We start from the raw sequence: 26,380 nt of genomic DNA on the forward strand, positions 1-26,380 counted from the left end.
CTCCCCGCGATAAGGTTGATAGATGATCTCGCATGGGGACCGACCTTTGGTACTCTCAATTGTGAAAGAACACACAAGGAGCAGATGTTTGATTTTTTTTTATAAATGTAACATTTACAACTTTCGGTAGCTACGAGATCTCTCTGATTCTAGTATGACCATAATTTACTTCGTCTGGCGGGCTCGTTGTACCTTCATATTCCGTAATCCAGTTTCCCGTTTGACATCACAGTTTTTCCCGCGTTTAATGGGACACCTCGAGTAATTCGAATAGAGGCTGGATGGACGTTAAATAGATTTAGATATAAACGGCCCTGCTGCAAATAAAACAAAAGGAATACAGTTTGGATTTCGAACGGAAGAGTGCATTTGCCTTGGGTTAAAGTTTTGGTTAGCGGATTGCGACCCGCTACACACATACTGGTTTTAGTATAAAACGTTAGGTCGGTAACCTTAGCATAAGTTCGTCTAAGCAAAGAGCTACGGCAGCCCCGCTGCAGTAAGCCTGGTTAGGCAGTGCGAGCACCAGCAGCATCCTTTGTCTGCTGCTTCAGCACTTACTATTTCGGAGATGCCTTATCCGCCACCTGAGTATCGCGCGCAGTATCCAAGCCCGGGGAGTTTTTACGGCGCGCTAATACTCCGTCTTGAGCAATACCGTTTCAACTCCTCTCACCCAGGGACAAGGATTTTTCCTTGGTCTCTCTTGTAACGGGGTTACACGTTCCCTGGTAACAGGTGTGTGTGTCACATGAGATGTGCTTGGTGTGACCACACCTAAACAAGAATACAGTAGTTATGTATTTGTTAAGATTTTACTATATATTTAGTATATTTAGGAAAAACTAAACTTCTAAAATCAGGCGCTTTGCTCCAGATAAAAATGAATAAAAATCAGTTTTGAATTTTAAACGGAAGAGCTAATTAGCCTTGGATAAGGCAATAATTACTCATGGAGTAAGTAAGCGGTTTGCGATCCGCTAGCTCGTACTTGTTCTAATTATAGAACGAAAGGTCGGTGACCTAAATTACGCTTCCTCAAGCGCTAAGCTACGGCAGCCCCGCTGCATCTCTCCTCAATTATTTAGATGCCAGCAAAAAGCGTTTTCACTTTAGGAAGACGATTTTGTTTCCGCCGATGATTGGCTGCGCACCCTTTCTGAAGTTGTGCCACCAATATATTCTAAGCGGTGGTAGCTTCCAGCCAGCAATTTCCGCTTCTGACCCTTATATCCCTTCGCCACCCTTGATATGCCTTACCTTAGTAAGCGTGCTCAATAACTATGCAAGCAGATAGTTGAACAGCTCGTGTTGTCTATTTTCACGAGGATACAGTCTTTCAATACTTCCGTCGTCAACTAAGAATCGTATCAAAACTTAGGCCTGATTTATGCTTGTAAAGGCTCCATATTTTTCAATATTCAGTTAAAGACTACTTGTACTGCATGGCGCGAGGCCAACAGCCCATGTGTTTTATTAGCCCTCCTTTAGGGGTCCTATCGACCTCATCAGTATCAATACTTCGATTGTTCGATAATTATATAATGTAAACGTACGTCCCCGTCACATCATAAGGACGCCATTCAGATATCTTTCTACAATCGGATTATGATTCATATAATCTACCGCACTGTTATGTTTTATTCCCACTTTGCGTTCTGGTCCTCCTGAATACCAGCATCGTATAGAAACATTGACCGCAGAATTTGCTTATCATGCAGCGTTTAATCCAATGTGAACATCAAACCGTCTTGGAGTGTGGTCCCTGTAATTCCTGACTGATTATTTCTTGCGTGCAAAACGCCACCCGCCGACTTGTTCATGAATTGTTATCCCAGATGAAATGGCCAACTGATAGCTATAATTTACTCACCCTGAAATCTCCCTCGTCAAAAGCCTCTGTTGAGAAAAACTTATCACAGATGAAATGGACAACTGGTAGCTATAATTTACTCAAGCTGAAATCTCCCTCGTCAAAAGCCTCTGTTGAGAAAAACTTCTAGGTCTCAGTGTTCCAACACTACATATCAGCGACATATGAAGCAGCGATACAAAACCCATTCTTTTCTAATATTGTCGTGTAACCACGTCGAAAAAGCTTTGCTGAGACTTCACTATTGACCGTTACCATCGCGTCGTCTCCTTTGATGCTAATTATGATCTGCGCCAATCCTTAAGCATGAGGCAATAGAATGCGTTCAAACTTTTCCAAGCGCATTGAAGAGTCCCAATCACGAAAGCGCAAGCAAGAGGAAAAACAGGTTGATGAGGATGAAGTGCCAGTGGTTTTCAAAGACGATCAAAGTCTTGTTCAACTCCACGCCGAGACGACGGAACTTTTAAAACTCGTCAAGACTACACCAAAAAGGACCGAGAAACTCGTACAAAGTGCTGGCACTGTGGGACGAGAGACTTTACTGAATAAGGCTGAGGAGGTCGAAATGAGACGTTTGATTGACGTAGGACCCGATCAAGATCAAGCAGTCAATATTGTAGAACCTAGTGCCCCATTCTCGTTTAGTGCTGAAGAAACTCGAGTCCGTCAAGGTAAAGATACGTTTTACCCAGACATGCGACCATCAAGATACAGCGTTGAATGGCAGAAAAGCAAGTACGAAAGGGAACGAAATCGACAAGAAGAGATCAAGTTACACGAACGTTTAAAACTTGATCAACAAATGAGAAATAGACAACAAAAACGCGGCATTGTGAATCGACTTGACAAAAGCGCAACGCTGATTCAAGCAACTTTTCGAGGATTTTGGTCTCGTCAGCTGTGGAACAAGCGACAACACGATGCTGAAGCTGCAAAAAAAAACAATGAAGTCAAAACTATTGCAGACCAGTGGCATGAAGTTCGCGATATTGAGCATAATGAGGTCTGGTACTATAACGCAACTACCGGAATAAGTCAGTGGGAACCTCCTACCGGATCAACGTCAAATTCTGCTTTCAAAGTATCTGCTTCGCTTCCCGTGTTGCACAAGAAAAGTAGTACAAACAATGTAGTGCAAACTAATCAGCAACGGCCAGTGCTTGGAACTAAAGAATCGGACACGCTCCCATCTCTTTCTCCGTCTTGTTCGTCTGCTCGCTCTACAGCTAGTGATCAGGAACAGCAGTATCAACTTTCCGGATCCCATTCGTCAAAATATGGTCAAATCCTGACCAATATGCCGCAAAATCTACCTGTTTTGAAGCCAGAAGGTATGCCATTGTATTTAAATGCATGGGACTGCACCTCAGTGCTGTCATCTGAGCGCAGTGCTTGGAGCGAGCAGCAACAAGATGATAATCGAGAGTCGAGAAATGAGGAGAAGGAGCTACTGTATTGTCGAGAACGAGCCCATTTTTCTCAATCAAATGAAGAACGAGATGATGAAGGCGATGATATGAACAGCGACTGGCAGATGACCGATACATTCTTTCGTGCGGATGGGAGCAAAAATAGCAATCTACGTGACACAATTCGGAAAGCACTGCACGTGTCTAAATTCGACTCGATTTCATCGCTTCTAGCTTCAAAAGTTGCATTACGTCGCAAAGCTATAACAAAACAGTCACGACATCGAAATGCCTCGCTAGGTACCCGACGGGAAATTGTTCTTGGGAAACGTGAACAACCAGTGTTTGTTGCTGTTTTGGCTCGTCCAGAGGGTAATCAGTTTTATTCTGAATCTACACAAACCTTACGAAAAAAAGCGAGCAAAGTGCCACATATTCGCGATCTGGCCGATCCTGGTTTTTACGACCAAAGAGTCCGGCAAAGTCGGGTAAGAGAAAACTCTACACAGCAAGATGATGATATTGAAGTCACAAAAGCACGACAAGAAGCTGTACGAATTTGTTTCAATTGCTGGTGCGCTAGCAAGGGACAGCTCTGTGACTTGCATCAAGACCCGAACGAAGCAATACGAAAGGTGCGCAGTGCAGACAGTGCGCTTATGTGTGGTAATTGGGAACTGGATCAATTGCGACGCAAATACCGAGCAGAAGAGATCCAAGAAGTGTTTCGGAAACGACAGTCATGTTTGCGGTATGATCATAAATCAAAGCAGTTCATTACAGTCACTGAGTGTCGTCATCCGATTTACCGTACAATTGAACAACTCAGTACGAAGTGGAACAAAACGATGCGTCGAAAGTTGCACACACGCGCTTGGTTTCGATCATTTATCGAACAGATTCGAATCAATCATTTACCAAAAGCATTGCAAAGTGATCAATCGAAATCTCAATCTCACTCATTTTTGATTTTAAAAAACACACTTGAAAATGCACGATGGGTTTCCAAGTATTCCGAAAGCGTAAGGGACTTTCATCCCAAAGCGCCCATAACTGAAAAGAATTACGGAGAATCTCACTCGCCTCCTAAACGGGATGTCATCATGATTGATCCAGCCCGTCCGGAAATCTCTAACTGGATTCTTGTCACCGAGTATCTAAAACCAACTGCACTATACAAACCTCGCGTATATGAAGTACCACCTCCACGCTGTGTGCCCATGCCCATAGCATCTTTTGTGAATCGTGTTTCCCTTCCTGCCCATAATATCCACATTGAGGCTGGCCGTAAAGCTAGTTGGCTAGAAAGAGTATCGGGTAGTTTGGCAATAGCTGCTGTGCGCAACGCTTTGTTACATCTTGAAATGAGTTGTCCACTGCCTGGTTCTACGAACGTAAAGCGCTCAAAATGCGTTCAACCATGTGTGATGCTCTTTGCCACCTTTTCACGCAAACCTTGTCGGGGGAATATGGATATTGGAGGCTTATCAGCTCAACTCTTGATCCACATGCTCGTCACCACGTACATTCCAGCACAATTTGGCAATCTGATTGTGTTTGATAGACATGCCGTCTTGCCATTACCATCAAGCAATGAAAATGCCGCGTTCGCATGTCTTGATGTCGACTTGATTACACCAGTATACGTGGAACGCCCACTTGAACACGCTTTGAATCATCGAAGACCTCCATGTATCGTTTTAACAAGTAACGAATTGTGTTCTGCAACACGTCAATTTCCATTAAACCGTCCTGAACAAACGGGAGAAGAAGAAAGTCATGGATTTCGAACGTTCTGGCTTTCAGATCCTTTACCTGTTAGTGATATTGTATCCAGTGCTTATGTTGTACCTACAAATGCGATTTTATCACCGAATCTCGCATCTTTGAATCCAACGTTTACAACCCACGTGGATCGAAAGTATCAGTTCTGTGTCCCTACTACGCGTGCGAATACGCCAGTTGAGTTTCTTCATTTACTATGGATCGGTCGGTCTAGTCGAAATCAGCCACAAACATTCACAACATTAAGCCGACAACAACCAGGTGAGTTCATGATCAAGGCGAATTCAAATGGTGCACTTGGGCCATGTGCGACTGTTGTATATCGTAGTTGGGCATATTTGCAAGATTCTCCGTTCGATGAATTTGTCACAGAAGACGGCATTGCCTATTGGTACGATCGGAAAACGGGTGATACATTCTGGACACGTCCTATACTACCAGCTGAAAAATTTCGCGGTAAAGACGGCGATATTGACGGTGTCGTGACAACTGGAGAAGGGGAAGTAGCCACACCTGGCACTGGACTTGTTACACCACAGTACTCACAAGAGAATTTACGAAAATACATTACGCAAAAAATGGAGGCTCCAGAAGAAATGATGCGACGTGTGAAATCGGTGTCAGCTAGTGCGAAAAAGCACGAGATTGTCGTGGACATAATGCCTGCTGAGGCATCAAGTGTTGTTAAAAAGGGTGAGCTTCAACGTATCCAAGTACCACAACTTTCAATCAAACGAGATAGTACTCGAGCAAGATCTGTGAATCGTTTGACAAAATCACAAGGTCGAATTGCTGGAGATTGTAGTGCTGAAACAAAAATTGCCGAGGAAACTGCAATGCCGTCACTGGATGAGAATACAAAGCAAATGATTGACAGTATCACTCAAGCCTTGGAATCAGCATTTCCGGCGTTGAATCAAGGATTGGGAGCTACGAAGGGAGCGAATGTTGACATGCTGCAACTTGGGATTGGTCTTGGAATGGGCCTCGGTATGCGAGTTCAGCAACAAAACATATCTCCGTCAAAGTTGAGTGCTGCACCTCGGCAACCTAGCCTCGTATTAAACCAAGCGGACGAAGACGAGCAAATTGAAGATTCTGAAAGGTCTGAGACGATCTCGGAAGTGTCGTCAAGAAGTGCATGTTCAATAGCATCAATTGATATTTCTCCGACACCGGATCTTATCGAAGTAAGTGAAGGACCTCACGTTGGAAAAAAGACACCAGGATACATCACCCACGCTATGCCAGAAGTTAAGACATTGCAAGCCCGGAAGCCTGTAGATGAGCGGGATAAAAACACATTAGCTGTCGATCGTATTAATGGCACTTGTGATCAACGCCTTTCTAATAACTTTATGGCAGCTGTTAGCAGTACCAAAACGTGTCGAATGTACGCCAATTACTTACCGATTAGCAAGAATATAAATCAACCAAAAAGTGTCGGCAGCGTGCGACCTCGTAAAGCCTTAGACGATTGGCTTCCAGTTGAATATTCTCCGTGGAGTGCAGGTCGATCGTTATTTGGGACTCAATTTATTGACGATCTTATCTTTCGTCCAGAACTTGTCAGTGAACCTGAGATGATGAAACCTGTAACGACAAAGGTTACAGTACAACAGGCCAAAAAGACTGACGTTGTTTCGCAAGCTGCTAAGGAAAAAGAGCAACTTGATACTTTGTTCAGTCTTTGTCGGCACGGCAAATACGACGAAATTGAGTTGCTGTTGAATAGTCCCGACTGGTCATCTGGCATTGATGTCACGGATGTTAATGGCAACACTTTACTTTCAATAGCTTGCCAGAACAACAATAAGCGAATTGCAAAGCTCTGTCTGCGTCGTGGAGCTGATATTAACACACAGAACCTTAATGGTCAATCCTTACTCCATTATTGTCACGAATATGGCTTTCACGATCTCATGGAATATCTCCTGGACAAGGGTGCACGAGACGATTTGCTGAACAAGGAAGGCTTGACGTGTTATGAAGGGCTTAGCCAGGAAGCTGTTGATGCGATTTAAACTGTTGATACATTAATTGATCACAAGAGTTTTGGTACCAATCAACCGGTTGTATATCGCAGTTTGTATTTAATTGTTGAAATAGTGCAATAGATGCAGGATAGTTGAAAAGCCTGCGTAAAAGCAAAAGATTATAAAGCCGTAGCTCCTTCCAATGTTTTGCGTCTGCTCCAAAATGCGATTACTCTGAATGAATCAAAGGTTAAAGTAAGCCAAACCGATAGTCTCAAGATGAATGACTCACCTGGGTGAGGTTGGACTTTGTCTCATGAGCGTGATGATGAATCAATTCAATATCAGTTTGTTGCTCCAGGATCTTGCTAGCAAATTGACCCATTAAATTTGAAATTTCAGCCATCTTGGACTCCATTTTCCTGTTTCACATAAATTTAGATTTTAAATAGTCGGAATGAAAATCAAAAAAGCCCCACTTAGCATCCTCCAAGTTTTCTTGAAAGTGACGATGCAGCATAACATTTTCCACTCGAAATCGGCGCTCTTCCTCCTCTGAAAACTCAAGCTTATCATTTTGCGAGGTGAACACAAGTGATTGCTGCTGGATATCATCAAAGAAATAGAGAGCTTATCGAAAAGTCTGTCATCTACTTTATCTTCGGAACGCACCGACAGATTTGGTGTTGGCCTTTGAATTTTTGAAATTGAGCGATGACTGATGTCTTGCTTCATTGGCTCTGCTTGTGGTGCAGCGTGAGGCGTTATAGATTCTGTAGCTTTGAGCTTTGTCGGTGATTTTGGCTTTGAATGTGTCGGAGATTTTGCAGTTTGAGGTAAAGTAGCAGCATCTTGAATAAATTCTACCCTCTCAGGATTTGATTCTGAGATCTCTTTCTCTAGTGCATCGAGCTTCTGTCTATCGTCTTCAGATAATAAACTAAAGTATATTGCAGAAAGAGTTACAAAGCACATCATTCAAATACAAAAATCACTAATTACCGTGATGACAGCAGAAACGGCTGCTGGAATCTTCTTTTCTGCATTTGTTTTGCACAATCCGCGATGCTTTTTAATCGCTATAAGTATCATACAACAAAACTTTCATACTCATCTCTGGTAGCTCAATCAGTGCAATTTCACTCACCTCGAACAAATAGGCAACCACTTCACTTCGATATGCTCCGACACTAGAAGCAACAGCTTCATTATAGCTTTTGGTCTCTGCTTCATTAAAATATTTCCAATAGCTCAAAGTACTCACGTTGAGACTTTACCACCTCTTGAAGCTCGTCAATGCGGCAACTGCAACTCTTAATCAATTCGACCCAATCCTAAATATAATTGAAGCAGTATCAGGACCATATTTACAAAAGATTTCTCCTCTTTATCATAATGTTATTACTGCATCCAGCTCATCCTTGTCTTTCTCACTCATACGTGATTCTTTGATCCGAATAAACAAAGTCGGTAACAAATATTGAGGCCTTACGCGACGTAGCAAATTCTCAAGCTCCAGCAAGCTGCTAAGCTGCCAAAAATTACAACAGAAGTGTCAATAAAGTGAAATTCGCCAATTTAGCGGCAAAGAGGTTCAAAATTTTACCAGATCCATCGCTTCTACTGTGAATGCGTCGGAATTTCTAGGAGGTTGAGGGCGTGCTGGAGCCAGCTTGCGAAAACTCGCCGTAACATCAACACGCATCAGTTTGCACACCGCACGACAATTAGTCTGTTGGTATTTAATTCTAGCCAATGGAAATTCAGAAAGATATCGAAAAGTAAATCGTTGCAACAATGAGTATGAATAGACCGCGACAATGACAGTCACATCCTTCGATTAGATATACAGCACGCCTGCGAGCGGCAGCATGTAACTGATGAAAGAGATAGCGTAATAGGGGTATGTATGTTTTTACAATTGGTACAATACAATTGTACGAGAATCAAGTTGCAACTGTGATGAGAAAGTGAGCTCAGCTCTTCCTCCGCTGCTAGCTTTACCGATTATATGACCTCACTGTCGTGCGACTCTTGCATACGTACCCAAACAAAAAATTTCGAAATCTACGGGCTTTTTCCTGGTGTAGTGAGAGTAGATTAACATTGCTGCTAACACATTAAACTACAATACTTCTCCCAGTGAATGCAACGCGAGATTCATTGCCTCAGCAGTCCCATCGAACCGGTGAAAGAGAATCTGTAATATGAATTAGCATTTCAACCTGCAGCTCACAGCCCAGTTTTCTCGGTTCCGGACATCGATATCCGAAGTCTATTCAGTTCTTTCAGCTGCTCGCTCCGGGAGACCGTAGTATACAGAGCATCTCACCTCACTTGTCTTAAAGAACCTTTTCCGTGAAATACGGTTGGTAATATCGGATCACCTAGGGACCGTGGCTTATGGCCACTTCCGCCTTTCTATCTTTAATCAGGCTTTTAGCGATTTCGTTGCGAATGTCCCGGACGATCCAATGCCGTGCACAAAAGCTGCAGCAGGGCTGCCGTAGCTTTGCCCTTTGAGGAAGCGTAAGGTAGGTCACCAACCTATACTTAAAACAAGTACGAGTTTAGCGGATCGCAATCCGCTAACTCCAAGAGTAATTATTGCCTTATCCCAAGGCTAATTAACTTCTCCGTTTAAATCCAGAAATGACTTTATTTATTTCTATCTGCGACAAAGCCACCTTATTTTAAATGCATAGATTTTTCTAAATATATAGTAATCCTAAATTCATGCATAACTACTGGCTACCCAGCAACGTAGCGTATCCTTATGTGGGTGCAGTCATACCATGCCCATCTCGTGTGACACACACACCTGTTACCAGGGTAAGCGTAACCCCGTTACAAAAGCTGTTGCAATTCGCGTGCCCCTACTTCTTGAACAGGTAGATCATAAGTCATAAAAGCTCAATTTGGAAGAATGTGGAGGGAATACTGCGTAATTCTAACTATTTTCGTCTTACAGCTGATCCATAGCTCATGACGCACAAGTAGGATCAAACCTTAGATTCAAATGTTTCTCCATATAAACACTTTTCGCCCATAGAGATACGCTGGGGGCACAGGGCAGTCTACTGAGAAAACAGAGCTATCTACTACTTCTCGCAAGAGCATTTTCTTGCTAGCTACCTCTTGGACTGCTTATTGTGCTTTCCCCACGGTGTCAACTCAAGAAAGAAACATGTCAAGCTTGTCCATTCCAACCGTCAACAAATCATGTTACGTTCTCTTTTCATAAAAAATTCAAGAGAAAAGAAGAGAAGAATTTATTTTACTTAGTCGTTGGATTCACGACAAGGGCGACGGAATTGTGGTTAAAGATAGGGATCACCGGTCACCACAAACGTTTCAGACTAAGATCTTCTCAGGAACCTAGTGCGTACACTTGATCAAGTAAAAAAAACTGATTTAATAAGCTCATCATTAATAATGATACTAGACATTTATCGGCTATGAAAATCTAATTAGCGCGTTTCTTTAGGATAGCAGCTCATGTGGCATATGGATCTTTCTCTTTTCACTGTGCGCATTAATCAGCATACTTCATCATCACACTTGACCGCGATAACTTTGAGCTTTACTCTGAGTCCGCGGGACAACAGGGTAATGTGCCCGTAAATCATAGTAAAGAAGGTATCCTACTAGACTTATCACCCCCGAATCCGACAAAACAAAGCTGGTTGTGGTCATTGTGGAGACCTTAAACCGTGGAGAACACCTTACGCTAGTGTTTTATTGCTTTTGAACAAAGAACCAAGCTCAAAAACTCAAGTATGGTATTACGATGAAGTATCATGATAAGTACTGGGACAGCTTGAGCGGTAGGTATTATAGAAAAAGACCTCTTCAAATCACGTAGGCTGCTGACTTCACGATATGATTATAACCACAAAAAGATATAACTACACTTGCGCTTATGACAGGAAATCATTTGGCCCAAGAATCTGCATTTATGACGCACAACGCTGGGTTCGTACGCTTCGCCGGAAGCTAGTGTTACTGTGTGTGTAATGTCATCAGTTGCATATGTATAGATTAATTTTATCAAGTCATTCACTTTATTTAATAGATAGGAGCTTTACTGCTTGACGTATGGCTCATTGTCCAGGTGCCACGGGCCCGTACTATACTTATTCCCATCTCCCAAATTTTCACGAATTCCAACATATAATCTGGATTTTGTGAATTTGTGCAATATTGCATCGTACACAATCGCAAATATGTGCTATGCGTACAGGATGTGGACCACACTGGCGCTGATATTTATCGTGATTCATGGGACATAACACGATAGTAAACACTAAACAAGCACTTCTGCGCATGAAGTCCCTCAACTCTCCTAGTAAATTATAATACCTGGTTTTCTTAAACTACTCGCAGCGTAAGCCTCTACCTTCACTACCCACATATTACTTAAGGGGCCCTTGAAAAACGAAACTCTCGCGTCCAAAATCTTCGGTCATTCTCAGGGAAAGGCGTAGGTGTTCTTCGCCGATAACAGTCGTGGGAATACTTCAATTTCAACCCAGACACTTCTGCCTTCACCGAGATACATTCGACAGAGACGTTGATTAAGAAAGGAGTTCACATCGCTTTGCCTCGGATCTGGACAAAAAATGCATTTCGTTATCGCTTTACGGCGAAAGATGTTGTGACACTCGCTGCAAAACCTTACAACAACGTTCTGCCGGTCATCCGCCAGCTCAACAATCGTACTGATTATTGCATGATCGATCACGCCGTGATTTCAATAAAATCCAACTGACGCGCCTCGCCGCACCGTGTCGCGGCCGTCGCACGCTAATATAAATGCATAGCGAATACTTCAAAGTCTCCACGCAAGCGTTTTTTTTACCCCACATGTCACAAGACCACAGAAATACAGCCTGTACTTGGAGCAGCAGCGATTTTGTACACCTATACCCTCCGTGAGAATGTTACTATCACTTACTGAGCGCTGGCAAAAGTACCAAAGAGTATCGCGCTCCATTCGCGCTTCGGTCGAAAAAGACACGTCACTTCAACCAACTTGCTGCTATACAAGCCAGCTTCGTGAGAGCATATATAGGGCAAGAACGTCGTAAGGTACTTAGATTTCGATATCCGAAACACGATGTTGAAATGTGGACTACCGTTTCCACAAGTTCTTGATGTTAACAGCCCCGCTTATAACCGTGATTCAGCTTTTACAGCTATCGACTAAACTCGAACTTAAGATAAGGTCTGATCACATAAGGTAGTAGGAAACTCCTTGCGTTTGATGATCTCGACACAATTTTTAAAATTCCATTCCATTTTATTCCATGTTACAAATATCATGACTTGGTCACCACGCGTGCTGCCACTGGATCGAGAAGTTTAATGGATTTGGCTTGGTCTCTGAACCCGAATTCATCATTAGCGGCAATGCTCTTTAACAAAGGATAGCGACGTATTTGTCGATGCATATCACGAAATGGTTGCGAGGTAAATAATGAATCTTCACACTTTGTACTGTTTTAGTCAAAAAGGCTAACGATACGTGGCGAATTGTGCATAATTTTAAAAAGCTAAAAGCAGTTTTAGTTCCGGTGCAAACACCGATTTTTTGAAAGGATGCGCCTCAGAACAGTATGGGCGGCTGGACTTTGCTCGGTGCCTTGATCTAAAATGGTGTTCAACATCAATTTCTCATGATAGATGATGATATCCAGTGAAACTCCTCTCATTGCGACAAAGCCCCAAGCGCAATTCTGTGAAAGTGGCTAATTATGACACAGAGACTATCTGATACACCAGCTACAACAAAAAAATGACGACGCCGCTGTTCAGGCCACAATGTTGCAATTGCTTGACAATATTTTGCTCGTTGTCCGGGATATTACGGGGAATTAAACGTGAAGTATCACGTTTAAGGTTTGAGAATAGCTTGAGGGCATGCACTGAAATAACAATTGTCAGCGTAGCGATGTGTATACTTTGCGCTTCGGTTTTTTATATGTAGCACGAAGGCCATTGTTGCTTGGCCAGTGGCTCCGATTTACCAAAAGAAATGGCTTGACAAAGCAAACTACGTGTATAAATTTTACCAACAATTCACACTACTTGTCTTAAACAGCATATCAAATGGTGCTGGAACGTGGCAAAATTGGTTCAATCCAAAGCCGAGAAAGAAAAACTCATGCAAGTCTTACAAATGTCATTTCATGCCGTCCGTGACGATTAAGACCTTGGCATAGGCTGTTCTCCACATCAAGCAGATGTCGATGGACGTGAAAGCGAAATTGCGCTTGAATATCGCCAGCTTACAACTGCAGAGCGATACGTTTGAGTTCATGACAACGATAAGTACGCTCCAGTCAACCTCAGAGCGCACCTGCTTTTCTCGAAACTGTTTGATCTGTGCAAATAATGTTTGCCGGCGACGAAGTCTAACATCTCTCACCAAAATTCCAAGATGGTGATTTCATCTTTCGGGTATTACTTCGGTAGAAATCTAGTCGAACCAATGTGTTCGCGGGTGTGTTTGCGTGTTTCGATTATGAGCTATCGCATATCAAGATGGGGACGCTTATATTTGCAAGATAACGTACGACGTCGAAGTTGCCAAAAATGGAAAGGTTGGCTAAAATTGAGAGATGTCGCATTTTATAAATGAGCTTATAATTAAAACGCTCGCAGATCACTCCATCAGAGAAGGTAGATAGTGAAATCTTAGAAAGATAAAAGCCAAGGGTGCTCCCAGTCATAAATTTCAATGGCATCAGCGCAACCTTGGCGAATTGAAATCTTTACTTCTGAGGACGTGTTGGAGTTATTACATCGTTTCACTTTGCCAAGGAGCTCGATATATCCCTTGTGAGCTTTCTGGTCCACTAATTTTCCCTGTAAAACGTGACCAAACATATCCCATCGAGCAGTGCTTGTAGAGAACGGCATTTTCGCGGCTGGTTCCCGTAAAATTTATGGCTACTTTGACACTTTCTGAGGGTCCTGGTGTGCGTTTAATACTGGAATGAGCAAATTCTTGGACGCGCTCTCTGGGCTTCGCCATGACTGGCATTTCCAATGGTTCAGAACTCCATTGATGCTATAGTGGTGAGTACACTCAGCCGCAATGGATGAAGAGGCTGTAAGAACGCTTTACACCCGACTTCTTTGAATGATTTGAATTATGGTTTTGCTTTTGGAAGCCTACGCAGATTACAGGATGTGTTCGTTCTCTTCGGGTTATTAAATATAAAACTAACGTCATTTCTGAGACGATGCAGCGTGGTCGCACATTAGACTTACTAATCGCAGATACATCATGTTTGAGTAGGTTTAAATCGTTTACAAAGCTTTACCCCTCACCCTGTATTCACAAGTAGTTTGTTTACCTGGTATTGGCATGTTGTTGTTACATATATTGGCTCTTATTAATAGCATCGGTGCTTGACGCTCAACCCCATTGAGACAAAATCTGTGATGTTGCTACGAAGCGCAGCTGGGCTGACAGCGAGTCGAATTGAAAGTCCAGCCCTCCCTTACCAAGATTGAAGCTACCTAATGGCGGTGTAGGAATGAATCAGATCATTTACATAGTTGAGGTCAAGTCAATACCGGTAGACTACAAATTCTTTTTACTACATTTATTGCAATTTAAACGAGAGGTGATAATAAGCTTTAGCACCATGGTCTCTCCCCGCATGTAACTCGGAGGATATTCTTCAACACGCAATAACAGCACTTTGTCTGACCATCTGTCTGCGAATGACCAGTGATTACAATATTTAACCTAGTGTATGGCGCCTTAAACAAAGCTCGTCTGTAAATCGCTGATCTCAATCCTGTACAATAGCACCGGAAAACTGTTGGAGAAAACTCTGTCACGAAATAGCCTGACTATATCTTTAGGAAAAAAGGTGTTAGAATAAGACATCTTGCTGAGATAGTCGACAAAGACCGCGCTGCCAAATGTTTTTTTTTAAACAAGAAAAATCATGAGCGTGTTGGCTGCCAACACTCTGCCGGGACTGACACGCTGGTCAAGAAGCCGCAGCCTGCGGCGATATCAAAGCCGTCGAGACGGAACACACGGGAGCAAATATGTGCTTGCACATCTCGAGCCACAAATTTACAGCGCACACCATTCAGTTTTTCTACTTTATCAAGCTAGGCATACTTATACACCTCGTACAATATTTCGTACGTGAGGTCCTCACGATTAGGCACCACCAAATATCGAGTCAGTGCTATCGACACAGCAAACCATGTACTAATAGCGACGCACTCCCGAGCCCTTCGATAAAGCGGCATCTGATTTCGTAAGCTTCGTGCCTTTTAAAGATTTAGCACCGGTCGGGACCAGCCATGCACTTACTATCAATATGGCGGATGGCCGCTATCTATTGATAATAGAATTCCTTAAAGTATTGTCAAAGCGATTTTTTTTGCAGGAGTACCATAAAACTGAGTACCGGTCATGTCATGACACATTAAAGTTCGAAAAACAACTGTATAACATGTGACTTAGTGTAGATCACATCAAATTCAACTTTCGTTTACGAAACATGTTGATATTTAAATTACCTGCTAGATACTACTTTTCCGTGAGCTGCCGATAACCTTTCCACCACAAAGGAGCCAAAAATTCACCATCTTCTTTCCAACCCTCTGTCTCTATGACTTTAAGCACAACTTTAGTTGGTCCATCTTCCCACAACTGATTCGCAGCATTGAGTTTTACCCTTGCAATGTCCCATTTGCCAGCAAAGTACGCATCGATTCCTTCATGAAAATTCGAAAAAAACATAGAAGGAATACCTTCCTGAAGAGCAGGATAGATAGTGTCGACACCATACTCGACGGGCTTTTGCCTTCCCTCCTCACTAACGTCTGGCTGAACACCTTCTGATGGATACCGCCCGATATCAAAAGTCCACAAATCCATTGGTATTTCACTGCCCTTGACCGCTACTCGGTCAATTTTTCGACAAAATCGACGAGCTTCAGCAGACAATTCGTCAACAAACCATTCCGAAATTAGCATCGGGACATCAAATTGGCCTGTAGCTGCTTCGAGACGAGCTGCCATGTTGACATTTGGGGATAAATAAGATGCATCAATCTTAAATCTCGAGCCAATAGCGCCTTCGATAGCCCAGCCGATATGCAATCCAAAACCCAAGTGTACCTCAAAACTGTCAAAAGCAGCAAGAAGCTTCGTGTTCATGCAGTATTTGTGCAGTGTACCATGATGATTGGCATTATGGATATCGACTCGCATCTTAAGAATCGCGGTCAAGGCGCTGTCAACAAGTTCCGTCGGTCCAATTCGTCGCATAATTGAGCCTGATCCTAGACTTTTGATATTAATTCCTTCACGTCGTCGAGCCTTTTCAGCCGGCAACATGCGAGGCTTCTCAGCAGAATCTCGTGGGTCACGCATTCCTGGCAATGCTCCATCGCAGATTTTCCACGCTAATAGAAATGCTGAGCCAATGTTCTTATTGGCAGCACCATGAAATATCTTGGCATCACCGTGTACAATCTCCGCAATTGTGTTGATGTACGTGATCACATCCTCCTCTAAAATGCTACACGTTTCAGTGAAGTGTTCAATGATGCCAAACCCAAAAACAGACGTAATTTTTTTGCCCGGTATCATAACATCAAAATCACCTGCACCTCCCATGTTTTTGGCTATAATCTCAGTACCGGCAGCACCAAATCCGACTTGTAATAACCGACCGATCTTACTAAGCGTGTCTTCTAGCATCTTGGTTTCGTAGTCTGTACCATTTAGCTCATCTGTTTCATATTCCTCGCGCTTGGCTTCAGTAGATCCAAGGGGGTTTTGCGCGAGCTGCGTTACAAGACGCATCATCCGCTCGATTGGACCAATAACCATCGTCTCGGCATCTCTCGTTAGCACAAAGATGGAAACAGCAAAACATATCATCACAATAATTGTTTTACCGATGTTAAGATTTGCTGCATTCGTTGTAAACGACGATATGTCAAATGTGACAGCTGAATGGCAAGAACTAATGCTACGAAGAGAATCGCAATCGATACAAACGTCACCGACATAACACCCTAAATTTTCCACGGTTGTAATCTCTGTGTTTCGATACTTCACGCTAGGAACGTCTAATAAATACGAGGCTGACCACCCTGTTTTCGGATTTGTCGTCAAAGTTTGGTTAGAACCAAAGAGCCAATCACTACCGTCGCTATTAAGCGGTTGAAATCTAACAGACTGAAGCCAGGACTTCAGCTGCTCACTGTCAATACTAGCTAATTCCATCTGCACAATAAGTCCGTTCGCATCACGAACGTACTCGTCGACAAGACTTTGTATGTGTGCCAAAGTGACTGATCCAGATTTTTTATAGTCTTGAGTGTAGCGATGCAGACGCTCGAATTGAGACGTCTGAAAATCATCCTGCGTTAGGTCCACTGTTCCGTCAATTATTGGAGAGACGATAATAATGAGAAGCACAAGCACAATCAGCCTTCTCGTCGTCTTCTCCGTCAGCACTTTGCCAATTTTGGAAGGCTCGGAAATCTCAACTTTTTTAGTTTCGCCATTTTTATTCTTCCTAACAACACGCATGATACGCAGCATGCGAAACAATCGAACTAGTCGCACTATTCGACCTGCTTTTGTTCCTGCACGTGATGCTCGACCTGCTTTTAATGCAGCAGCTTGCGATGCACTAGTTGATGTAGACGAACCGACGACTTTGGTCCAAATCCAGTCAACGTCAGGAATCACGGAAAGTGTGGAAATTAGATCCATATAAAACGAAAAGCCTTGTCCACGGTTAAAATAGTTGGGACGACTATACACATTGAGACCCAGCTCAATGAAGAAGAAGAGAAAGAGTGCAAAGAGAACGTTGTACACATGATCATCAGCATTTTTCGGAAATAAACTTATGCGCAAGTCGTCACCAAACAGCGCAAAAATCGTGCATGCTGTCATAAAGGAGCTTACATACTTGTTCTCAACAAAAGCCAATACCTTCTGCGGTCGCGTCAATGGCGCAGGAGGTACTACATTCTCTGGTGCCACTTTATTCAAATTTCGACCGGTTGAGAAATGTGATAGCGTCATTCCATGTTTCAAAACGCGTTTAGGTCCAAGACTATCATTTCTGTCTACTTCAGTAGAGATTCCGCCCAGTTGCTTTACGGGGATCCCCCGCTGGTTGCACGACAAGGGATCCGGCATCTGCGGTCCAACACGCTTAAGTTGGCCCACTATTTGCTCTCCTTCGCCCGTTGTTGCCACCACCACCGAACTCTTCCTCGAGTATCCTTTTGCAGTATTGTAGCGCCACCTTCGCTGTAACGCCGTGCTGCGTACGGAGATGCGTTCGTCCTGGCAAGAGGTCGAACTTCAGATCGGCGAAATAAACAATTCCAGTCTCAGTAAAAATCTTCGTTCGTGATGGTAGTGACTGTAAACGAAGACGCAAGCAGAATGGCTGTTCTTGTAGCAAAAATCGTGACGCAAGGAAAATTACCGAAGCTGCAACTACAAGCACCAAAATACTCCAGCACGTCGCAATCTCATCTCGAATTAGAGCTTTGGTGGAAAACCAACGTATTAGCAATGAAACTGCTGCAGGTAGTAAAGCGGCGACTATTTTGAGAATTCAGAAACAAGAGTCAAAGTCACAATGAATCTGACTTCAATAACATGTGACATGATGATTAGAATTGCTCTATTCGGAAGTATTCATCACTCGCGTCAAGAAACTGGCCTAAAGAAATATTTCAACATTAGTGTAATCGAAGTTAAGTTTGAGAATCCAACGCTCGTGAGCTGCCAATTCATTTTGTTTCTTCTGCGTCAACGATGCGAAGTATGGCTCTAGCACAGCGCCGAACAGCATCTAGTGGAAATGCGAAATACGATCGCAGTGTGAATTCTCATTGCAATTTATGCTTAATAAATGCAAACATGTAACGCCAAAATTCTTTGGCGGCCACCTTGTCCAAGTGGCGTTTATCCGGATGAATCTAACAGACATCGAATATCGGAAATTATATTTAAAGTTAAACGAACAGCATGAATTTACGTACCATAAGCACCTTGACATCCCACTGCTTTATCTCAGAATTAAGCTGAGATCCTTGATTATAAATGTGAACTCCACACACTAATACCAGAGCAAGTAAGAGCACGAAGCGAAGGTCATACATTTTAAAATCCATACCTTTTTTAAACACTTCAAGCGGAAATTTCCACTTCCAGCCCTTAAACTGCCAAGCCTGTCCCGACACGATTACACCAACAACCGAGCGCCTAAATTGCAAAAAATTAATACGTTGTTCAACGCTACAAACCAATTTCGTAAACATACCAGTCTTTGTCTTTAAATCGATTGACTGTGTCAACAATCTTAAAAGTATACATATGTCCATCCTCTTCATGCGAAATCATCATCGATTGTTCTTTACGGTGTCCGTCTGCCTTTTTTTGCATGTTCGAGATATATACTCCGTCCACTAGAAAGTCTCGAGCATTTAACATCGTAAACAAGTCGGAGAATCCAGCGGGTACCACAATAATTGGAGTACCCGAAATCCTCTCTTTTACAAGTCGATGGAGCGGCAATTGCTCCTTTTTTGTTGTCGTTGTTGCCATTAATGCTGTCGCTTTACTGGCCTTTTCAATCTTTTCCTTCGTCTCGGCATTCACGAGCTCAAGTGTCTTGATAACGCTATCAAATTTGGTCTTCTGTGCGTCCAATACCGTCGTGCGGGTCCTATTGACGTATTCTCGATCCAAGATCTTTTTCATCCGGTCATCGTCACCTTCCTGAACTTTGTGGTTCTCACCAAGTTTACGGCGATTATTCTCCTCCTGAACCAATTTTTTCTTTTTTGCCGCTCGAGCTTCACTTTCATTTTCTCTTAATTTCTTCGCTGCTGTTTTTTGGTCCTTTTCGCTCGACGTAGTTGAGTGTTTTCCACGGGCATCCAGGATTTGAGGACTGCTGTCAATGTCTCCCTTTAAAAAAGCTACAAGTTCTTTCTTATCAACAGTTGAAACCATTGCTGCCTTTTCCTCTCGACACTTGAGTACATAATCACTAAAAGATAAGTCTGCGTGTTTAAAACACGTGTGAACAGCTAGCAGATCATAGCTTTTGTCGAGCTTCTTTGAGTGATATGCTGTAGGCGCATGCTTTTGCAAACGTCGTAGCTCGGATCCAGAAGCATCAAGAAATACCAATTCTTCACCTTCAACTTTCACAGACTTGCCACCAATCAAATGTGCACGCAACGCACGCAGCACCGCTAAAGGCGTGTCATCCTTCGTCGCCATACTATATCTAGTGTTGTGTGGTGAACACGAAAACAATCATGTGGTTGACATGAAAGAGTCAAAACATAATTCTTTCGATGGCTAAACCGCATGTGGTGCTGTACTTTGATGTGAACAAGGTCTTAAAGCCTTCTCATTGGTTTCGTGCAAAGACCTTCGACTAATTTTGCTTCATTTTAATGTGTACAGACGATTATTATGCACGATCCTATGCAGGGAAAGTCGCTCCATCATGTCCTCAACGACCTCTTGACAGAACGAGCTTTGGGGCGAGTACTGAATGAGTCGAATGCCGATCCAAAGTGGGTTTGGAATGGAGAACGGATTTTGGAAAGAAAATTGCCAATTCAAAAAGACGACGATGGTCTGATGTCCTACGGGGAATTTTTAAGAGCAAAGGTGGGCTAGTAGAGCCTTTGACAATCATTCGAAAAGTTGACATTAGTTAGTATGCTGAACTTGTAGTATCCTTTATCAGACAATCCTGAGACTGCCAAAAAAAATAAAGACACGAGGAGGACGTTACGTCTAGAATTCACGAGCGAAGGAAATCCGGGTGAAGGGCTGGAAATTGAGCATGAGAAATTATTGCAACACCTGCTTCTACCTCGTACAGAAGCGAGTGATGCCCATTTGCACGAGTTAGGCCTGAGCGGATCGCCATATTTCTTTATTGTACCAGCATTCTTTCGGCTACTGGAATATTTGCAAACAAATGATTTTATCTTTAACATCATTTTCAGGACTTTTGGTGACGACTTACGTCGAGTGGCGCAAGAGTTTAATTGTTTTTGCGAAGGACGCCATCCTTACTTTCCGTTAATGAAGCCTATGGATGGATCGGATGGAAGTGTTGATCGACGTATATATCTTGATGGAAACCTGGATGGAAACATGCCACGTTTTGGAACCTTTTTGCGAACGAGATGTACCACAGCTTTGATCATGGGTTCATTCGAGCAACCTGAAGCGACTATTGCCGACCCGCTAGCCTTCTACACTTCTCAAAACAATCATGTCAAGATTATGCAAGGAATACTTCAGATTCACCATTTTCTTGTGCGACGCTGGCGAAATTCGCAAGCCACGCTAGCTTTGCGTGACTACTATCCGTACTGGTTTAGTAATGGTGAAGTTGCTACTGCGGGAAAGCTACTACTAGTTGATCGGGCCGATTCCACTGAAGGTATCCACGCAATGTTCTTTGACGACAATATACTGCTTCATGACGCACATATCGTTGACGTTAGGGATGCACACAATGGAGCAGCACAACCTTTTGAAGAGACGCGTGAGTTGCACTTGATGCGCGTCGAACCACTTGACGTGATCCAGAACACAACTTACTTTATTGATCGCTTTAATGCTTCCTTACAACGAGCAATGAATGAATAAGGCATCACAACGGACAAAGATTTAAGATTTAAAGCACTAGATATTATTACAGTTCAAAGCAAATGAGCCGATACCATACTAGTACTATTCCAATAACAACAAAACTAGCCATGTCTGCAATCCTATCATTATATCTAACAAATCGCGGCGAGAAAAGTTTATCACATGTTTGCTGACATACTTACTAATTATACGATTGTGAAGCCATACGTTCGGACTGGGAACATTGCGCAGAAATCTTTTCGAGCCACTTCAAACCTGCCAAACTGTTCTGACGCCCGTTGAAAAGCGTTGACTGGTTTACCTTGTACAACAAGACACTAAATTCAGCTACTAACCTTCTCTTGTTTATACACCATAACTTTTGAGATGGTAATCCGAATTGAATGTGCCATTTGTACCGCGAACAACAGCTTAACATGGGTTAATGTTCTAATTTGAACCTCACTCCAGCAATATTGCCGATGTGAGATTCCTGGCTTCCAGAAGACGGAGTTGATGATGTTCTAGAAGGAAATAAGCGCTATATATTTCTTCTCATCTTCAAAGCCATTCCGTCCAAGGTATATCCTTTAACAATGTTTACTATATCAGAAGCTTAAGGGTGGCAAGTTGCGAAGTCATCAGAAAAAACACGTCACAAATGCTTACTCTCATGACAGATGGCGGTCTAATTGTTCAACACATTGATGTCGAACAAACGTCTTCTCGAGCGACACTTTTGGAATTCCTAGAAAGGTCAATTGGTAGCTTTCTGAATTTGGTCAGGACCGGTTTTGCTCAAAACTCAATGACGCTCACTCACAGAATGTCATAATGTAGTAATACAGTTCGTCCAATCATTTGTTGCCATTACAATGACGTGATTTGATTTACTAAATCACAGCACGGAGTGGGACCTCGTCGATACGTTACTGCTTGCAAATCTTCAGTAATTCAAATTTGCAACATTGAAATGGTATCGAAAGTATCGAAAGTCACCTATTGCGCATACTACAGAAGACATCAAGGCTAGTCGTAATGTAAGCAATAACGATGACATCATGAACCACTGAGTTCTAATTCCTATTTAAACCGAGAGAATTAAAACAATATAAATGCTTGCGATCATATCATCACCGGTATAAAACACTGTTTTTGTGAAAAAAAAAAAACTATTTATCACACAGTTAAAACATGTGGACTTGAGTCCCACTTTACGATATCACCAAGTCCAATCAGAATCAAGGACATTTTGCGCTGTCCCAAAGTTCACTTAAACGGATGTGGTTCATCAAAGCTTCCAGCAGCTTTTCGCTCATAGTTTATTTTGCTACGTAATACTCATCCACTCGGTTCGAGTGGTTGGCTGCGTAATGGCATGGCGAAGAGTGTTTTTCGTCATAGTTCTTGGCATCCTTGCCAAAGAGGTGTCCGCCTCATTCAAGACAAGTGATATAATTCATCGATTTACAAGAAGAACTATGTCAATGTCTACACCAGTCCAAGATTCTGGCTCAAGCTCAGGGTCATCAGTATCTGAATCCGAGCCAATCGAGTTAATCATAGAAAAATTGATAGCTTCAGCCTCGGCTTCAGGGTCCGTCTCATTTGAGGCGGCGTTTGAAGCGCTGTCCACCTCAAAATGGAGAAGAGAACAGTCGAATTCGTCCAAAGTTTTTGTATCTTCAATTGAAACACAAGATGCAAAGGTGACCGTGGCCTCGAGCTCTTCGTCCAATTACTCGGCTTTGATCACTTATGGATCTAGCACTTCGTTTAAACTTGCCACGCCTCTCACTGCCAAAAGTTCGGTAGTACCAACATACCGCAATTGGGTCGGTCCTCACAAGTTGCAAGGTGATGCTGCTTGCTGGCGTGAAGCTCATATTATGGACGAGTGCCCGTCAAATTACGACCGTAATGATGCCACTAACACGTGCTGGACAGAGTGTCCGATTGAGTTTCCAGTCGAATGTGGGGTCGAATGCGTTCGTCAGAACGACGATTGCGGCCGTGAAATATTTTACAAAGTCTCGTCTATTATCAACGTCGGTCTCAATGGAATTATGGACAATTGGTTTGGCAAGTTTGCCAACATGGCCAAGTCAGTTCGAACCACTGTATATTGTTCATGTATGATTCTCGGCTTGATCCGAGCCATGCTTCGGTACATTCGAAGCGTTCAAAGTGCCGATCCACAAGCAACTCGGGACAAGATTTTGGCTGCTTTGTACCAGTCAAATGTTGTGGTGGTCGAACTTCCCATTACTATCAAAATGTGCTCAGGGGATCGAGTGACCAAGAATTGGTGGCTTGCAGATCGACTCATGGCTTCAACGCAATTCATTTTGGCTGAAGTACTGGCTCATGATGATCAACTTCTTACAAGCTGGCACCGATTTAAAGCTTTTCTGAAAGGGGCGAACTTCACAACACCCCCAGAACAGATAACAAAAGGGGAGATCGGGTATCTTACGGATGCATTAAAATCCAACTCGACGTGTGGTCACGACTTACAAGGACTGGTACATCGAACATGGGCAACCATTGCAGCATTGCGAGAGCAACATCCTGGAATCACGGAGGGTCAGTTGCGCACTGCGATTCAAAACACGGAACTTGTCAAAACGGACATTGCAATGGTGACAAGCAATTGCATGGAGCTGCTTATTCAACAATCAAACGAGGCAACTGCATACACGACTCGCGACAAGATTCGCAAGACTTTTGGTGTCATTATCAATGACTTGATCACAGAGGGAAAAAGCAACAATGGCTCATCCTTTCAAGCCGACGAATATGCATACCAAGCGCTAAATGATGGTATGAGTATGTGGGTTTGCACGGGGTTCGATATGACTGGTATCTCCAGTATGATTTCAGATTATTTCCAGTCAATTTGTGGCCCCACACAATTTATTGGTGAAGTTGATGATGGCACCCATCCACATACACTTGGGATGAACATCATCCAGAAGGCATTTCAAAACAGTACAATGTCTTGGAGCAAGAGAGGAGATGGCGAAGTGGTCCTCACTTTCACAAGTTTGGACACGATGGATGTGACGGTGAACATCATGTCTGGAGGAGACAAGATTGACGAGGTGGAACTCCCAGCGGGTGCAAAAGCAATGTGGAAGTCAACAGTGAAGCAATTAGGGGGCAAAACTTTTTATCTAGATCGATGGCGTCCAGGGTTTTTGGGACTACCCGGAACAGGAGGTGGTTCTTTAATGTTGTGGCTTCCTCACGCGGCGGAAGGGGGCCACCTAGATTTGGATGTGAAACTTAATGTGAGTTGAGGCTCGACGTAATGACGAGCTCTAGTACAGTTGAAAATAGACTTAAGAATAAATGAATAATATACTCTGCAGGTTGCTATCACGCATTTATACTTCTTTGCTTTTCCCACAAAAAACAAACGACCGACTAGTTTCACAAGTACACGTTGCACAAACTAGCAAAATGGGTACGTTGGCGATGTGACTAACACTACAGTAGACGAGAAAGTTGTGATGTTATGCTTTAAGACGACTTTTTACTAAAGCTGTGATGAGAACAGAACGCACAACACACAATGCAAACATTGCCGCGAGGCTACATCAACCTGGTAACTACATACGAGATGTTCGGCCGCAGCTGTGCGATATGCTAACAATCAGTGGTGCGATATGATAACAGGGATAAGTGTTACCTTTAAATATCAGTGTGTTGCCGGCTTCAGAAAGTCAATGCGATTTGGGTTTGTTGTTATTGACCATTCTATCATAGGCGATCGCAGGCGTCATGTCTTTAGTGGTCACTTCATCCGCTGCTGTTTTACCAGATACTACGGACTAGCTTAAGTGTTACTGGTGTGATATATACATGTCCTTATTACAGTTGTTAGATATGTGGAGCAGAAAAAGAGATAAGCGAGCGTAAACTTCACGGTTGAGCAGTAATCTCTCCGAGCACCAGTAAAAATGATCATTGGACAGCTGCGTTCCCGTACGAGCGCGGTCATTGTCGTGGTTCTGACTTACTTTCAATACATGCAGCGCTACTTATATGGCATTTGGTAATTTTAACTGAACCTTTGGAGGTCAGAAGAGCAAATCAATCATAGTTGCAGACTTAACATTTTAGATGTTACGTCCTTGTGCGCAAGTGATATTTCTACGATAACTGTGCTGTTTGAAGCGATAATGTATTATCACCTTTGCTTTGCATTTTTCAGAAAGTGCGATGACTTACCCCATTTGAGTAGGATATTAGTAGCAATGAGCTCTGAAATGATTGCAGCGAGTTGAGATGGAGCTCGTCAAAAAAGTCAAAACAGCCTACAAGACGAATGTTGAGAATAAAGAATAAGAATTCTTTTCAATATAATAACTAGCTAGCTATCAATTCAATGAGTCAGCAATATTTCCATTTTGAATACGTGTTAACGTAAATTGATATTTGTAGTTTTGTACCTGGTTTTGTCGTCCTCTTTGGCCTCTTGCTTTTAACTCTATCAACGCCTGTCAGCAAAGGGAATATCGCAGCGTCTACAAAATATTGTAATATACGTCTAAGCTGTACGTAATGATGACAATCGGTAGTCCATGCCAAACATTGCCAAAGCCATCATTCTACCCCATCTCCTCAAATTAGCATCAAC

At 42.9% G+C, this 26,380-nt stretch overlaps 9 protein-coding genes across 9 annotated transcripts; 5 read left to right on the forward strand and 4 right to left on the reverse strand.

Annotated features, from left to right (window-relative positions):
• Nucleotides 1–2,192: 2,192 nt before the first annotated feature.
• On the forward strand, nucleotides 2,193–7,094 carry PHALS_04678 (Acyl-CoA-binding protein; the record flags this gene model as incomplete). The annotated part of the gene is made up of 1 exon (XM_024722539.1): nucleotides 2,193–7,094. The coding sequence occupies one exon, from the start codon at nucleotides 2,193–2,195 to the stop codon at nucleotides 7,092–7,094; it is 4,902 nt and encodes a 1,633-aa protein (XP_024573605.1).
• A 69-nt stretch (nucleotides 7,095–7,163) lies between these two features.
• Nucleotides 7,164–8,751, reverse strand: PHALS_04679 (SNARE protein Syntaxin 18/UFE1; the record flags this gene model as incomplete). Its single annotated transcript, XM_024722540.1, has 9 exons — nucleotides 7,164–7,280; nucleotides 7,339–7,468; nucleotides 7,526–7,650; nucleotides 7,719–7,986; nucleotides 8,049–8,125; nucleotides 8,194–8,249; nucleotides 8,311–8,380; nucleotides 8,452–8,577; nucleotides 8,653–8,751. 9 exons carry the CDS (start codon nucleotides 8,749–8,751, stop codon nucleotides 7,164–7,166), a joined length of 1,068 nt encoding a protein of 355 aa, XP_024573606.1.
• A 4,994-nt stretch (nucleotides 8,752–13,745) lies between these two features.
• PHALS_04680 (uncharacterized protein) lies at nucleotides 13,746–14,085 on the reverse strand (the record flags this gene model as incomplete). The annotated part of the gene is made up of 2 exons (XM_024722541.1): nucleotides 13,746–13,916; nucleotides 14,005–14,085. The coding sequence occupies 2 exons, from the start codon at nucleotides 14,083–14,085 to the stop codon at nucleotides 13,746–13,748; spliced, it is 252 nt and encodes an 83-aa protein (XP_024573607.1).
• Nucleotides 14,086–15,612: 1,527 nt separating this feature from the next.
• PHALS_04681 (voltage-gated ion channel superfamily) lies at nucleotides 15,613–18,252 on the reverse strand (the record flags this gene model as incomplete). The annotated part of the gene is made up of 1 exon (XM_024722542.1): nucleotides 15,613–18,252. The coding sequence occupies one exon, from the start codon at nucleotides 18,250–18,252 to the stop codon at nucleotides 15,613–15,615; it is 2,640 nt and encodes an 879-aa protein (XP_024573608.1).
• Nucleotides 18,253–18,958, forward strand: PHALS_15041 (uncharacterized protein). The gene has a single exon (XM_036407331.1). It carries the CDS (start codon nucleotides 18,704–18,706, stop codon nucleotides 18,899–18,901), a length of 198 nt encoding a protein of 65 aa, XP_036263042.1. The 5' UTR covers nucleotides 18,253–18,703; the 3' UTR covers nucleotides 18,902–18,958.
• PHALS_04682 (RNA polymerase II assessory factor Cdc73p) lies at nucleotides 18,957–20,358 on the reverse strand (the record flags this gene model as incomplete). Its single annotated transcript, XM_024722544.1, has 4 exons — nucleotides 18,957–19,046; nucleotides 19,110–19,186; nucleotides 19,244–19,332; nucleotides 19,391–20,358. The coding sequence occupies 4 exons, from the start codon at nucleotides 20,356–20,358 to the stop codon at nucleotides 18,957–18,959; spliced, it is 1,224 nt and encodes a 407-aa protein (XP_024573610.1).
• Nucleotides 20,359–20,435: 77 nt separating this feature from the next.
• On the forward strand, nucleotides 20,436–21,664 carry PHALS_04683 (uncharacterized protein; the record flags this gene model as incomplete). Its single annotated transcript, XM_024722545.1, has 4 exons — nucleotides 20,436–20,477; nucleotides 20,548–20,757; nucleotides 20,824–21,544; nucleotides 21,609–21,664. The coding sequence occupies 4 exons, from the start codon at nucleotides 20,436–20,438 to the stop codon at nucleotides 21,662–21,664; spliced, it is 1,029 nt and encodes a 342-aa protein (XP_024573611.1).
• A 1,552-nt stretch (nucleotides 21,665–23,216) lies between these two features.
• Nucleotides 23,217–25,037, forward strand: PHALS_04684 (uncharacterized protein; the record flags this gene model as incomplete). The annotated part of the gene is made up of 1 exon (XM_024722546.1): nucleotides 23,217–25,037. The coding sequence occupies one exon, from the start codon at nucleotides 23,217–23,219 to the stop codon at nucleotides 25,035–25,037; it is 1,821 nt and encodes a 606-aa protein (XP_024573612.1).
• A 163-nt stretch (nucleotides 25,038–25,200) lies between these two features.
• On the forward strand, nucleotides 25,201–26,027 carry PHALS_04685 (uncharacterized protein; the record flags this gene model as incomplete). Its single annotated transcript, XM_024722547.1, has 5 exons — nucleotides 25,201–25,204; nucleotides 25,298–25,345; nucleotides 25,417–25,477; nucleotides 25,820–25,924; nucleotides 25,985–26,027. 5 exons carry the CDS (start codon nucleotides 25,201–25,203, stop codon nucleotides 26,025–26,027), a joined length of 261 nt encoding a protein of 86 aa, XP_024573613.1.
• Nucleotides 26,028–26,380: the final 353 nt, after the last annotated feature.

The sequence above is a fragment of the Plasmopara halstedii genome, assembly GCF_900000015.1.
Source record: "Plasmopara halstedii genome assembly, contig: Scaffold_262, whole genome shotgun sequence".
Taxonomy (NCBI): Eukaryota; Oomycota; class Peronosporomycetes; order Peronosporales; family Peronosporaceae; genus Plasmopara; species Plasmopara halstedii.